Genomic DNA, 15,491 nt, shown 5'->3' with positions numbered 1-15,491 from the left:
ATTTATTAATATTCTGTAATGACAGTCATCTTGTCATAAAAAAGGGAAAAGTATGGACTTACTAAAACAGCTAGTGGGAGAGGAATAAACCCCATCCTCCGTGCCACGGAATCACTGTAATCAGTGTATGCCTAGACAGAGAAAGGAGAAAAGGATTTACGGGATTAAACAGCATTTAAAAAGTACAATTCACTCATCACCAGCAAATGTTATAAACAGGTGAGGCTGTGAGCAAGAAGAGAACCTAGCACCTATAACGTAATTTAGTAAAATGATGTGGCAATCTAAATGTTCATAAGAAGTTTAAAATACAAAGCTGCATAACTGTTACAACACTGCAGAAATCATACCCTATGTAATGTTACATATTAGTATTATTTTTATTATTTTGTAAACATTTAGTGTCAAGAACAGAGATAAGTAGGAAGTTTACCTAGCTTTCCCTTAATTAATATCCCATGCTAAATTAAACCACTGTTCAGTTAACTTCAGACTATGTCTTTAATATAATACTCACATTTTTCTGTCGACTGCTAACAAGGTCAAAAGCAAGGCTGGCTCTATATTCACTGTAGACCTAAAGACAAGTAAGAATGAAATATTAAGTAATATAGTGCAAACATACAACGTGGAAAGATTTACCTTGTAGATAAGATGTTCAATAACTAGCCAGGAAGAAGATGCTAATAACTAAGCGACATCTGGGTAGTTTTCCTCTTATTCGTTTTCCTACAATATGGGTAAAACATAGCCTCAATTCCCCCAGCTGGTAAGTTCACAGGCTTTGTAAAGGTTTCTCTTAAAGAGGGATAAATATTCAACGATTATGATCCTGAGAGTTTAGAATTTGGGGAGGAGTGGCTATTTTAAGTAGTGTAAGGCACAGAAAATAATTCTGAAAATTTAAATTAAATGAACACTTTAAAAAATACTATTACTGTATATCTAATGATAATGATGCCTTCTTAGAAAAATGAATGGTAAACATGATATAAAGCTGAATTCGAGAACACAGTTATGAAGGCACTTGTAAATTGTCATTTCCACTAAAAACTGCACTAAGTATTCGAATCAATCCTATTAGTTTTGACTTATGTTGCTGAGAAAATGATCCCATGAAAAGGAATTCTTGTTTTGAGGAAGCCAAGAGAGTAAAGGGTAAAATTACTTTATCAGCATTTTGCAAAAAAGTGCAAAATTGTATTTTATTCAAGTATATTAAAACATTCAGAAACCCAATAATCCAATCATCACATTATAGCAGCTGCAACTGCATTACATTTTAAGTCTTTGCCTTTTGAAATAAAACAATAAGCATCAGAGTAAGACAAAGCACAACCAAACCAAACCTAGATAACTGGTGAAATTACTATTCATTTTGGTCCTGCGGTAGGAATGAGGACCGCACTAGAAAACTTGCCTACCTTTTGTTTACAAGCCTACAGCCCCATTTCTATTTCTGGAAATTCTATAGAATACCTGGTTATAATATAAAACAAATCTCTCAAAGTTCCAGCAAATGCTTTCACTAGAAAAATATAAGGCTCTTGTCTTCTAGGACTTCTCAGAAACCTATTCATAATCACAGAAAAGGAATCAATTTTTAAATATAAAATATTAAACAATCTAGGCAGAGAGAGAAGTTTTGATATCTAATGTTTTAAATAGAAACAATGTGATTTTTAAACAGTTTAAGTAGACAGATTATGATGGTTATTAACCGTTTATAATGGTTTTGAGTTAGTGACACCCTGATCTCAACTACTGGTCAATCTATACCTCTACCCAAATGTATGGAACCAGAACTGTTTAATATTGAAATAATGTACTTTCAGTAGTACAATTATTTTTAGAAATTTAAAATTATAATTCTAACTTTAAAGTAGTAGTACTTTTCTATTTTCTTCATAAATGCAGTAAACTTAAACTTGCTCTTCTACAACTTTATAATATTAACCAGAAGTCAACACCAAACACTGAACTGCTTATTAAAATACATACATCTGCAGTAATGTCATTGAACTTTGTGATAAAGGCATGTTTTACAATATCCACAGCAATTTCTGATGTAACCACCATACAGACATCTGGAAACAACACCCAGAGATGATCTATAAAGTAGGGGAGAAGAGAGACAATTAAATCTCTTAATATGAACAAAATCTATAATATCCTATCACAGGCTACCACAGAAACCTGCAATCTCCACAGGGCAAAACTATAATGTTTTCAATAAGTGATAATAGAGAGAGAACCAGCATTCAATTAATTATCAGAAGAGCCATATTTTATCCAGATAAAGGATAAGTCATTCAACAAGTATTTATTCTGTGCTTCCTCTGTGCCAACCCCTATTGAAGCGGGCCCAGTGGCGAGCAGAGCCCCTGGCTCCCTTCCCGGACCAGCACGGGAGGACTGGTGGGATGGCTAACTAAGCAGGCTCCTTGGAAAACTCTCTGGCTGCCTTAATGTGATGGTAAATAACTACTAGGAACATGTGCTGAAGTCAACTGAACAAATTCTTTTCCCTCCTTGATCACTAAGACTTAAAGATACTGATCAATCATTTATTTCACTGTCATACAGATGTAATTTGTCAGATTTGCTCACCTTTACCGTATTTATTAAAATGTCAATTCAGTACCAAGTACCTGACCGAAAAATGCCAACAGATAACCTCCTTAGAACTTGAAGAAGGATATAAGAGTGGGACAGAGCAAGAAAAGGATCAGAATTGTTGGCAGGCACCTGTAGCAATCCAGCACCTGGGCAGCTGGAAGGTGGGGCGGAGAGAGCATAGCTGGGGCTCTGCCTGCTGACAAGACAAGGCGGTCTTAGGGAGTTTCACATCCTGTTGAGGTTTGGGGAATCAGGGAACCTCTTTCAACAATAAACTCTGCCACTGACTGGCTAGATGATGCTGGCAATTACCTAAGTTCTAGCTTCCTCATCTACAAGATAAAAGTATCTACACTTCACCATTATGAGAATTAAATGAGACAATGATGTAAAGTGCATAGCAATGGGCCCAGCATACAGAAAAGCTTGTACTATTTTTATGTTGTTCATCATCTTGGGAATTTAGGGTAAGCTTCTGTAAGTGGTATTTGGTTTAAAAAAATTTTTTTAAAAACCTAAAAAAAACAAAAACAAAGAGTGAAAGAATGATGAATTTACCAACAAAGAAGTGTTCCTCTTATCATACTCGCAAAGAAAACTAAGATAACTTGTTGAAAGTCAAGTACAAATGAGAACACGACTTTAAACATCCAGTTGTCAGCAGGTTTAGGGATTACTGTCCTGGGGCGCAACAATACCGCTGTTTCGGGACTGCTGATCCCACGCGGGCTCTGCTAGGACCAGCCACACTCGGCCGGTACTGCCTGTCATGGACATCCTGTTAGCTGACTTAGTTATAAAGCAAGAATCCAGCTATGCAGAGAATCTAGGGTGTGTGTGTGTGTGTGTGTGTGTGAGTGTGTGTGTGTGTGTGTCTGTGTGTGTGTGTGTGTGTGTAGGAGGGGCTTTGCTACCACAGGTCAAGTAGCCTTTGGATCTATTCAGATGAGAAGTCAAGCCACTGTTAAGATATACCATTTGATTTTATGCTTTCTACAAGAAAATAACTCCTGGAAATATATTTCCAAGATCATATATCTCATTCTACATCTGTTTCTGATGTTTCACACACACCTGAAAACAAGTTATTAAATACCTATAACATGCACGGCATTGGGGGTATTAAACTGCAAAACATGACCTCGATGCTTAAGAACAAGGTTATACAGAAATGTCAGACGTAAAAAATTCTAAATTACTTGAGATATCTGATCATTTCCCACCAAGCTGACTTCAGCACCACCAGACTGCGTTCTAATTACCTATCTATTTCCTCTATTAGCTTGTGATTCCTACGCACATCTTAGTCCTTCTTACCTGTGCCAGTGCCCAGCACATAACATATACTCAGTGAATGTCTGCTAGCTGAATGACTGATGAAAATTCATGGAATCTCAACAACTTCCTTGCCAGCCTTGATTCAGAGAGTATAAGTAACAAAGTTTACTGTTTTACATTATATTTCTTTAATTTATCTTTATTCAAAATGCTAATTCATAGGCAGTGAATGAGTAAAAGATAAATTTTAGGGAAGAGTAAAAGTTCTTCTGGTGAACCCGTAAAATGAAAAAGATCTGACTGTATTTAGATAACCACAGCACACTACAGTTAGAAAAATCAGCAAAGAGGCTTGGAAGCTGCAGTGCTCGACAGGGTCCACTCACCCACTGGGTACACAGCTCTAGAGATGCTGTGTGGCTCACGGGAAATGACGGGCCAAACACTACGGCCCGTGGTCTGGCTCCCACCAGACCACAGACAGCACACTCAATCTGCCCTACTGGAACGGTTATTTCCAACACCCAAAGAGTTGAACAGCTAAAAATTTTGAAGTTTTCTGCAATATTCATTTTATTCCATGGAAGAGAATGATTTTTGGTTCAAGAGTAAAATTGGAAGGCACCGTATTTGTTAAGAGTTACTTACCTGGATTCCAAGAAAATTGTTCCATGTTTCTTAGACACACTATTAGCAAAAGCACATAATTTGTGAATCGTTCTTTAATATCTGAAAAAGAATTTAACATACAAATAGTAGATATATAACAAATTGTATATAAATAACAATTACAGAGTATGTATCTAAAATAACTTCTAGTCAGAGCATGATGAAATTATATATGTAAATGTGTGTGAAATTAATATATTACAAAATATATATAAAATGTCTGTAAAATTATATATAGGGTGGTGCTACGTTGGTAAGCCATCTACTTCTTTCACCAACATAATTCTAGTATGGAAATTCCAGTTTTCTACAGACTTCAAAAAATATTCAAGCCATCAATCTGCTCATATTGAGTCAGACTGCTCCTGTGGTCTTCGGGAATGTAAGAAAACTGTTTTCATTTTATAGAAGAAGAAATAATAGAAGAGTGTAAAATATAAGACTTTGGGTAACATAAAACCCCTGCTTCCCAGACTATTTCCGATCTGGTAAATAGTAAGTATACAAGTACCGACCTGAGGAATCCTTCAGCTAAGAAAGTGCTAGTACTACAATAGCATTACTAAGAATATATGTGGAACTTAGGGGAATAAAACAAGCAAAAAATTAGGTTTCATGATATTTACTGTAAGTTACTAAGTATTCTGAGCTTAGTCTGAATGAATTTAATAAAAGCAAATAAGTAAATTCCTGCTAAAGGCTAGTTTACACATTCCACTTTTGAAGCTGTTATCTTCATCAGAGCCTAAGATACTATGTAACCAAAAAATGGAATGAAATAAATCTATGTCTGTGCTAAGTCTGGTACATCCATGTGTTGGGTCTATGCAATGGTAGGGCTGTGGCTAGAAGCCATCACGCATATAGTGCCCATCTCAAAAGCCTGTATACATCTGTCATTTCCCTAATAACCTAATATCTCAGGAATTCAACTGTGGGACGCCCTGTAGCCCTCTGCATTTCAGTTTCACTCTGAAGTCCTTCCTGGGACTGCTTTGTTCTTCCTTTCTGGTTTCCACCCTTCCCTGTCACTCTAGAGCAAATGATGTGGACTTTTATTCTACAGCTAAACCTCGGCCTCTGTAAGTGAGCTGGCGTTTTCCATGTGTCTTCTTCCCTGAATTCCTGAACTCTCTCTAGTTAGTAGCAGTACCTCTTTTCTAGGGTAGCTCGGCTCCTAGCCCCTATTTGTGAGGAGTCTGAGCTGTACCTTTACTTCTTCAAAGGCCAGGGGGCCCAATTTGCTGTTCTATTATGAATCCATAGCGTTATTTCTTACGAAATGCCACGTTCTGGGGTATAAGCTCACAGCACGGTGAGTCTCCAGGGGAAGAGCACAGGCGTGCCCCCTCGAAGGGCACTGCAGACTTGCAAGGAAGCACACTGTGGAGTGTAAAGCACACATGTTGTGACTAGTTCTAGATCACATTTTCAACTTATTCTGTGATTTCAAATGGGAGTATAGGTTAAAAGAAGCTGAAAAAAGCCTGTCCTAGAATAATTTCCATCATAATCTAAATAAAATGTATTCCCTGCTACTTATGTATAGTTAACTGTGGGACTTAATTCATGGGACTAATTAAATTTGTCCATGTACTTTCAGTTGGAATTCTGTACAGTTATTCACAGAGCTGCATCTATATGTGTGCTAAGCCCTTCGGACTTCTAATGTCCATCAACAAATTTAGCGAAGAAATGTACTTATTTCTGACCTTTCCACTTTCCATGATACTGACTTGGTTCACTGCAGAATTATCTGGAAAGAAACTGCCTTGTGAAATTTCAAATAGTATTTGAGATAAGCCAACATAATTTTTATGAAGTCTTATATAATAAAACAAAAACAAGAGCAGTGTTTAAATTAATCATATCTGATTCTTGGACACATGGTAGCTGCCGGCATAGAGGAAACCTATAATCATTTCAATTCTAAGAATACTGATAAAAGGGGAAAAACTCCATTTTATTAGGGGGATATTTAAGGTCAAATAGATTTTAGAAAAGCAGACTATTTCAAAATACTGTAGAGATTAATAAAAATTGATAAATTCTGGTAGATAAATGCAATTTTACACTATGAGGGACGTGAAAGGTGGTAAGTGTGAAGATTAAAAACACAATAAAAAAGCACTCATTTATCAATCTAACTATGAAAATGAGGCTGCTATGTGGCTATTAAAAAATCCCACTATGTTTCATTCTTGTACTTTCACAATTTTATTTTTTGTACATATAAATAATTTATAGAGATTTGACTTTTAAAATTTGAGCATCACTAAAGTATACCGAAATTCTGACACAGTTCCTCCGCAATAAAATAAAATCTTACATAAAGAAGTAAGATTTTTTAGAATAATAGATTCTAATAATGATAAAATGTAAATATGTTGTTGATTGAATGAGTTATCTATTTTACAATATTAATAATGCAATCCACAACGTATTTACATCATATCTCATCTTCAGAACAGTTTTGACTTGGATTGAACTCGCATTAATTAAAAAGTGAAACTCCTACCAAAATGGGAATGTTTTCTCTTAATCTTTATTAATGAGCTTAAAAACACTGGTGATTAATGTTTTAAAAATATTTCTGATATTCAAATGATTAAGCTCCTTTTTCCTCTTCTAAGTCACCACTAACAGGGATATATTTTAACATATTTACAGTCACAATTTAAATGTGCAATGAGTGACTCTTTTATTTCCAACAGTCATTCAAATTAATGCAGGTACACAGGCTTATGTTAAGAGAGTTAAACAGAATCACCCTGAGCTGGAACCTTACTTCAGACCAATGTAACTCCTGCAGGATCTTTCTGAAGGTACAGTTCACATTGTCAGTGGGTTAACAGCTATGTAAAAAATTTCATTTTGAGAACCCAGGTCAGAAAGGTCTAGGTTCCATACTCAGCTGGGGCTTACAGTGACATGATGTGGAAGAAAGGACATAATGTTAAAAGTTGGGTTTTATTAACTAAACTCTACTTCGTGTGTCCTCAGGTAATTCCCCTAAAGACAATGTACAGTCAGGCAAGAAACTAAAAGGGATAAAGTCACTCTAAAATTTCCAAACCAAGTTTTCAACATTAAACTAGCATGAGGTACTAAATCTGATCCCATGTACACGGCAGCTCAGTTTCCCAGGGAAATTCACAGGGAAAGAAATAGCTGGTGTGTGACCGGCAGCATCCTGTGGCCTGGCTCTCATTTCACAGCTGCTAATGCACGTGGAGGAGGCAATAAACTCAGTCACCACGTGAAAGGCAGGCGGTAGTGACTCCTTTCCTATCCCTTTAATATCTGAGCACCACCTGCAACATCAGCGAGACTGTCTACGACAGATTTTTCTTTTTCTTACTTGGGAACAGGTTTTAAAAGCTACCTTAGGTAAAATTAGTTTCTTATAAAACTTGAAGGGAGACAGAAGGGGGTACAATGCAGATCACCCTGCATTGTAACATGAATTATTTTACCTCTAACAAAAAGCAAAATTTTTCATGCTGATTACTAACCATTTTAAGCCAAAATATACTTCTGAATTTCTTATAGACTCACATGCATTGCTTGATTAATATGCTACTGTTTTCAGAGTTTTCTTAGAACTGAAATATTGAATTCCTTATCTTTCTAAGCTAAGAGATTAAAATTTGGGGGACTTGTTTATAAAAGAAAGGAAAAAGGGATATTAATTATATCAACATACTGGCGATAAGGTTGAAAATCGTTCACAATCTCCTCCTCACGATACATAAAGACTGAAAACGCTTACAACTTAAAGATCTGCATGTCTAGTTTAAAGCTCTACAAAGAGTGCCTACTCAAACCAGGTTATTAATTTAAACAGAAATAATATGATTTCTGCTACAAGTGAAATTCTTGTAGTTGAAGCAATATATTCTAGAGTTAACTCCTGAAGCTGAGAAGAGCACGCCCCTTCCCTCCTACCCCTCCCCTCCTCTTTCATTTCAAATGTAAAGAGCTTGGCAGCACACGTTTTAAAGAATATTACTGCACAGAATGACACTGTGCCAAGTGCCCTTCAGAGCTCTGAGATCTAAGGTCTATCACTGCTCCACAGAATTGTCTAAAGTTTTTCATTAGTTCTTTCTGTTCCTTGCCTAGTTATCAAATCTCCTATAATTCTAAACACTCCTTTGCTTTAATATATTCATATGCCATTATTTTCCTTGTCTAATATATGTACAGCAAAATTTATGTACCGTGAAATTTTACTTTTAAGTGTACAATTTGATTGAGTTTTGATGAATGCATAAGCTATGCCACCATTCCCATAACTAAAATATGAACAGTTCCATCACGACAGTAAGTTTCCTTGCATCCCTCCCAGTCAACCCCACCCCCAGTAAGTAATCACTCTTTTATTTCTATCATCATAAATTAATTTTATCTGATCATAAACCTCATAAGTATGAAATCACACAGTACACACGTATTTGTGTCTGGCCTCTTTTCACTCAGCATAAGGCTTTTGAGATTCATCCATGTAGCTGAATATACGCAGTTCTCTCTAACTGCTGAATAGTGTCCCACGGTGTAGATATACCAAAATTTATTTATCTGCTTTCTTCTTAATGGGAGGATTTGGGTTGTTCCCAGTTTTGGGCTATGGATAAAGCTGCCGTAACAATTCTTTACAAGTACAAGTCCTTTTGTGAACCTGTGTTCCCACTGGTGAGTGATAGGGTAGGTGAATGTGTAACTGTGTAAGAAACCGCCAAAAGGTTTCCCAGAGCAGCTGCAGCATTTCACATGCACCATCAGTGCGGGGCACTCCCCAGCGCCACTGACACACACTGGCAGCCACGGGACCAGCCATGCCAGTGGGCGCGTGACCTCTCACTGGCTTTTTCACCCCTGTTCTCCACCACAGTGCAAATGGCAACATGGTGAAAGAGATAAGTAATGTCTTCATATTCTTACGAAAACAGTTTTGACTTTGCAGACTCCCCTCCAGGGTTCCATGGGCCACACCTTGAGAACCAAGACACTGTGCTGCTATGATCATCCTAACTATGTAAGATAAGGTTTCTGGGGATAAATTCTGTGCCCTCACACATCTTAGAATTAGAAAGGAGGCAGTAAGGCACAACTGAAAAAGCCGAGAATGAAGAGCCAATCTGAGGTTTATCATCAGATTTCTCTCAGTAGCTAAGTGAGTGACCTTAGGGAAGTCAAATTACTCTCTGTTTCAACTTTCACATCTGTAAAATGGAATAATATCAGCTGCTCCTAAGAAATTTCTGGATCAGTGAGAAGCTTCTGAAAGTATGGTAAGGTGCGATACAAATACCTGTAATTTTTTACTATCTTAAACATCCTGAGATTACAATAACCAAAATAATAATAATAAAAAAACTTAGTAAAGATGTTGAGAGAATAAAAGAAAGCACTGCTTAAGTGAGAGAAAACAGTGGCCCGTAGGAAACGTGACATTAGAGTTTCAGAATGAGTTACAAAATAATACTGCATAAAGCTGCAAGTAGAATCTGATTGTACATACCACTATTTGACATTTGAAAAAGATTGTTCTTTTCAAACTTCTTGAAAACACTTCCTTTAATTTCAACAAACTGAAATAGTAAACACAAATATCTTCATCATTAACGCAGTTTTAAAAATGGACATGCTACATATAAAACTTCTTAGAGAATAACATTTAGAAAAAATAACTTTTTCCCATTCAGAATACTGCTGTTAAAGTACCATATAACCTCAAAAATGTAAAATAAAATCTCATACTTACATTATTAGACATCATAATAGTAAGCAGGGACTTGTTGTGTGAGTTAAAAGCCACGTTGAGAGTTGTTGCCTGAACCATTATAAGGATTGCATGCAAAACTAGCAGTAAGTGATGTCAAGGAAAAAACTTGTCTGTTTTCAGTTTATATTAATAGATAATGCTATAAAATCTTGCAAGTTTATAATGGGGAAAAAAGATGACTATGCTTTCTAAATCAAGTCTTACGTAAGTATTTTATTATCTCTGTAATTTCCCTATTAGCTATAGTTGATATAAATTTGATGGGATAAGATGTACGCAACTCATATGAAACAAAACAAAAGCAGAAATGAATCCAGTCATTAAGACTGTGAGTCCTGGAAAACAGTCGTCTTGTTCTTTCTGGATCTTTGGCATTTGGTACAATGCTTGGGAAATAGGATCTCAGAGAAGTTTATTAAATAAATGGAAAAAATTATGGTAAATACTGAAAGAAGAGACCTAGATATATACATTGTGAATTAAGATAATTTGCATTCTAAAATAGAAGAGAACACAAAGTAAAAGTTACTCTGGAACTGATTTTCCTCTCTGGTTCTGCAGGGGGCGGGGAATATAATAAGAAATGTCTGATAATTAAGATTCTTCTTCAGATGTCATTTTTGAAGACATCCACAAGCTGCAGAATTATACTCATATTACATATGGAATAGTTTGTTTAAATTAGAACAGTAACTTTTTACTTCATTATACTTGGAACAAGCTTTTACTCTCCACAGAAATTTTTCCCACATAGTCCTTTAACTTCCCAAATATTAATCCAATTCTTTCAAGCATTGCTCTTTCAGAGACAGTACAGAAAAAAAAATCACACGACACATTCCTCTGAACGAGTCCTGATCCCATATGGACCTTAAGTGTAGGTATGCATGTGTGTGTAAATATACATACACACACGTGCACACCGTGCTATATAGTAAAGCATTTACTCTCCAAAAGAAAAGCTTTCAGGAGAGGAAGGAGGGAGAAATAAAAGCTCAAAAATTCCTCCCTAACCAATTTCAAATTTTATTTCTAGATGAATTGTATACATTTTAAGCTGAAGGTTAAAACAAAGAATTCATAGATTTAAAGATAACTTCAAAAAAATTCTAATATATGTATGAAAAAGTTATATAGATCTATATAAATCTAAAATATGTATAAACATACTATCCCTTTATTCTAAAATCCTTCCTTATAATCAGTTACACTGAGAACAGAACTATTTTCTAGCAGTTCAAAGGGTCATGTACACATGAGACTCTTTAAATTAATTTACAATTACAGCTGACCCTTGAACAACATGGGTTTGAACCGCATGAGTCCACTTATATGCATATATTTTTCAATAGTAAATACTACAGTATTAAATGGTCCGTGGTTGCTTGAATCCTTGGATACCCAGGGCTAATTATAAGTTATACTTGAATTAGCCCCTGTGTTGTTCAAGGGTCAACTGTACTATTATAAGCAATTTCTCAAAAGATAGCAGAGGGTTCACATTAGTCTTCAGGATACGGACACACACACACACACACACACATCTTTAAATCTGAGAAACAGCTAACCAAATAGAATAATGTAAAATATGCATTGATGGTTGGAATTTCCGAGAAGTCTAAAAGGATACAGACATAGAGAACGGCCATGAAAAAGTGAGGAATCACCCCGATGTGTGCTGTTTTTCTTTCTTTGGGCTCTGTTGCTGTCCAATAGAGAGCATCTAATATATCTTGTCCAAATGATGAAAACAGACGATCTGCTACCTAAAGAGAAAAATTTTGTTAAGGTGTTTCTCAATATTCCATTTGAATATGTTACTAAAATTCAGAGGTGAACTCAAATACTGGAAATCTCACTTTTTAAATCCTACTAGAAGGTAGGCTCCAAAAGAGAGCAGGATCTTTATTTACTTCTTCACTTACATTTCCTTATTCTCTGACACACAATGAGTGCTCAAGTTCTGTATTATCTGAATTAGACTTTGTCTAGTAAACTCTGTTTGTGACAAGGAAAGTTTTAGTAGCAAAAATAAAAGGGAGAGGATACATCAAAATCACAGTTCCTCTGGTTTTAAAACTCTTTGAATTCAAATTCAGGATTCAAACTTAAATCCTTTAGGACAAATATATCATTTGACCCACTCTACTCACACCTAATATCGGTAAATAACAATAGCTGTAATTTGTTTGAGGTTTATCATATAAGAATATAATAAGCAGATTTGCTTCCTAAAGACATTTTCAAGTTCTGATCTCTATGAATACAGTATGATAAATAAAGAGAAGCACATAAAAAAAGAAAAAAGGAGGGCTTATCATTCAGGATTCAGTCACATTCTAAGAGAGGACCTTCCCAGACCATCCAGTCTTTTGTGGCTCCCGTGGTCTCTAACGTATTACCGTGTTCTTCTTCACCACGGTGATTTATTATTTCCAAATACCTCCTTGTTTACTGCCTCTCTCCCCCCTGTAGCATATAAGTTCCAGGGGATTAGGCTTTGTTCATTTCTGGATCTTTGGGATCTTGGCATGTAGGGAGTGTTGGCTGAATATTTGCCAAATGAAGGGATAAATCGCTACCATTTAGGGAGCTCCTACCACATGCCTGGTTTGTCTCATGTAATCCTGGTAATTGCCCTAGTATCTCCATTTCACAGATGAGAAGCTGAAGGTTAGAGTCATTCAGCAACCGGCGGCCATGTGCAGGATAACCAGGATTGGAGGCAGTTATCTCTATACTAGAGCCTGGACTCTTCTACACTATGCTGAAACCACTCATCAACTCTAGTCTACAAAGTGAGTAAGTATTTAAGCCACTTAGATCAGCAATTCACGGATCCTTCTGCTTGCCCGGTTTCCTAGTAACGGTAATACCGCCACCTTGTGAGAGGGCTGTGTAAATCAGGAGGCGTCTGCCTTAAGTTTGGGAGTAGGGAGAAGCCCGGTCACCTGCAATCCCCCGGGAGGGAAGGCATGGAGATTAGTGGGGTGCTGGCACGGAGAGCCACCCACGCGGCCGGGGAGGGCAGGAGGCCTGGGCTTTTCCTTCTGTGGGAGGGCGGGGAGGGCAGGATGGCTACTCGGCTTCACAAACCACACCCACACTTGATGGGGCAAAGCGAGTGCGTGGCCTACAACCAGGAAGCTGGGGTGTGGTTTTAAATCATCCCAGTCAATGAATTAAGGACTAACCGGGACGGCTAGAGTTCTGCGGCTTCTACGAAGAGATGGAAAGCCCCCAGCTGCCCGGGCAGCGCAGCTTCAGGGCAGAAAGGCCAGCAGCCTCCACCCCACCCCACGTGTCTACTAGCCAGGACAAGCCCATCTGTGACTAATTCAAAAGACAGGTAGACCTTACTTGTATCCCCAAAAAGTAGTATAGGAAAGTACAAATTGAGTCTCAGAGGTTAATTATATAACCCAGGTTGGCTTACTATCTAAAAGACTTATTAAGTTTCTGCCTATAAAGCAAAGCATGTTTTTCTTTGCTTTGTGTAACTGTTAATTTACATAAATGCAGATTTTCATATGATGACTGCTTTAAAGCATAGCGTACTTGGAAGACACATTGTATGCAAAATGTTAAGTACTTAGAGAAACTGGGAAATTGTTTACCTGCTTAGTGTGAAAATTCAAAAGCAACTTAAAATATAAATCTACTATAGCCAACATACACATAACCCTAAAAGTATCTTCATAAATTTAAAAATTCTAGCAAAAAGTATACATGGGTTTCCAATGAATTTGCAAAATACATTTCTCTACCATTTGACAGTTTACATTCTCAAGGGAGCACTGACTCAGAAATGTCTAGGCAGCAGGTGCCCCTCTTCCCTACTTGAGGACACACTGTGCCCTGGGGACCTGCTACCCTCAGTGTGTTCCAGGACCGGCAGCACAAGCACCATCTTGTTAGAAGACGCCCAGACCTACTACATCAGAATGTGCATTTTAACAAGGTCGCCAATGACCGGATGAACACGCGGGGCCAGAAGCACCATTACCAGAGCCTGCAGGAAAGTGTTCTGTTCTGGAAGGCTTGGAGCAGTGTGCCACCGGCCAGGCCTGTGCGGGCTGGGGCGCTGGACTGCCTGGCGGGGAAATGAGGGCCCGGACGCACCTCGAGCATATTGTAGATGATGTAGAGCTTGATGACGGACTGGCCCCTAATCAGGTGATACATCATGGAGTAGTCCACATAGTGCATCATGAAATAGCAGATGACCAAAATGACACCCTTCAAGATGTCACACACCTGGGCAGGCTGAAGCAAACGTCTGTCCCTGAAATATATGAGAAGAAATAAAAATATGAGTTTTACCTTCTGTGTTCTTGAATAAATAATCTTCACTGGACATACAGTGGCAAACAAAGGTAATGGGACTTAGGTTGACCTTTTAAAAATTTCAAACTAACAAGGAAAGTTATGCTGACTACTCAACAGTATGAAATTTTCTGCCCAAGTAGAGAATATAAAATATTAAACCAGAATTACTGCTAGAAGTGGGGAACCTAAACAAGTGAACACCGAAGGCAGGCGGCTGCTGATAGAGTGCTCGGAAGCAATGGATTTCCAAGAAGAAGACGCAAGCCTCCCACCTCATCGGGAAGCCCTGGAGCCCACTGTCTCAGCCCTTCTTACCCAGTGCTAGCGTTCTACGCGTGGTGTTCTGCACTTTGCACTTTCTATTGAACAGCACAACAGATCTTTCCATGTCAGTTCATAAGGCACTCATATTTACATGACAGCACAGTGCTCCACTGTGTGGGTGTATCATAATTTACTTAACATATCATTGACAGATTTCCAGCCTTCTGCAACTATAAACCATGATGCAATGTACATGTCATGTCGTGTCAGTGAAAGTGCATCTATAGGATAAAGCCCTAAAACTGGAATCTCAGGGTTATGTTCACTTGACATTTTGATAACAGCAGCTGCGCTGCCCTCTGCAGGGGTTGTACCAATTTACACTTGCACTAGACACCTGTAAGCCCACGGGCATCAATTAGCATTTGATCAACTTTGGGATCTCTGCCAATGCCACTGGTGAAAAATTGACGCTAGTAGTTTCAATGTTAATTTCTCTCATTAGGAGACTGACATCTTCTTTATATATTTAAGTTATTTACAC

The 15,491-nt window shown here is 37.6% G+C and overlaps 1 protein-coding gene across 3 annotated transcripts in view; it reads right to left on the bottom strand.

The window, feature by feature from the left end:
• TAPT1 (transmembrane anterior posterior transformation 1) overlaps positions 1 to 15,491 on the bottom strand; it is a 62,964-nt gene that overhangs the window by 11,735 nt on the left and 35,738 nt on the right. For all 3 annotated transcript variants that reach the window (XM_082462418.1, XM_082462419.1, XM_082462417.1), the window contains exons 4-11: positions 14,477 to 14,639; positions 11,985 to 12,120; positions 10,334 to 10,431; positions 10,091 to 10,160; positions 4,546 to 4,626; positions 2,002 to 2,111; positions 518 to 577; positions 63 to 131 (exon numbers count right to left, since the gene is read on the bottom strand). In XM_082462418.1, the coding sequence (XP_082318544.1) occupies positions 63 to 131; positions 518 to 577; positions 2,002 to 2,111; positions 4,546 to 4,626; positions 10,091 to 10,160; positions 10,334 to 10,431; positions 11,985 to 12,120; positions 14,477 to 14,639 (787 nt within the window). The remainder of the gene's footprint in view (positions 1 to 62; positions 132 to 517; positions 578 to 2,001; positions 2,112 to 4,545; positions 4,627 to 10,090; positions 10,161 to 10,333; positions 10,432 to 11,984; positions 12,121 to 14,476; positions 14,640 to 15,491) is intronic.

Source organism: Balaenoptera physalus (assembly GCF_965194825.1).
Source record: "Balaenoptera physalus genome assembly, chromosome: 5".
In the NCBI taxonomy this organism is placed as follows: Eukaryota; Metazoa; Chordata; class Mammalia; order Artiodactyla; family Balaenopteridae; genus Balaenoptera; species Balaenoptera physalus.
Note: the sequence above shows the minus strand (reverse complement) of the source record. Positions and strands in the feature narration are given on the sequence as shown.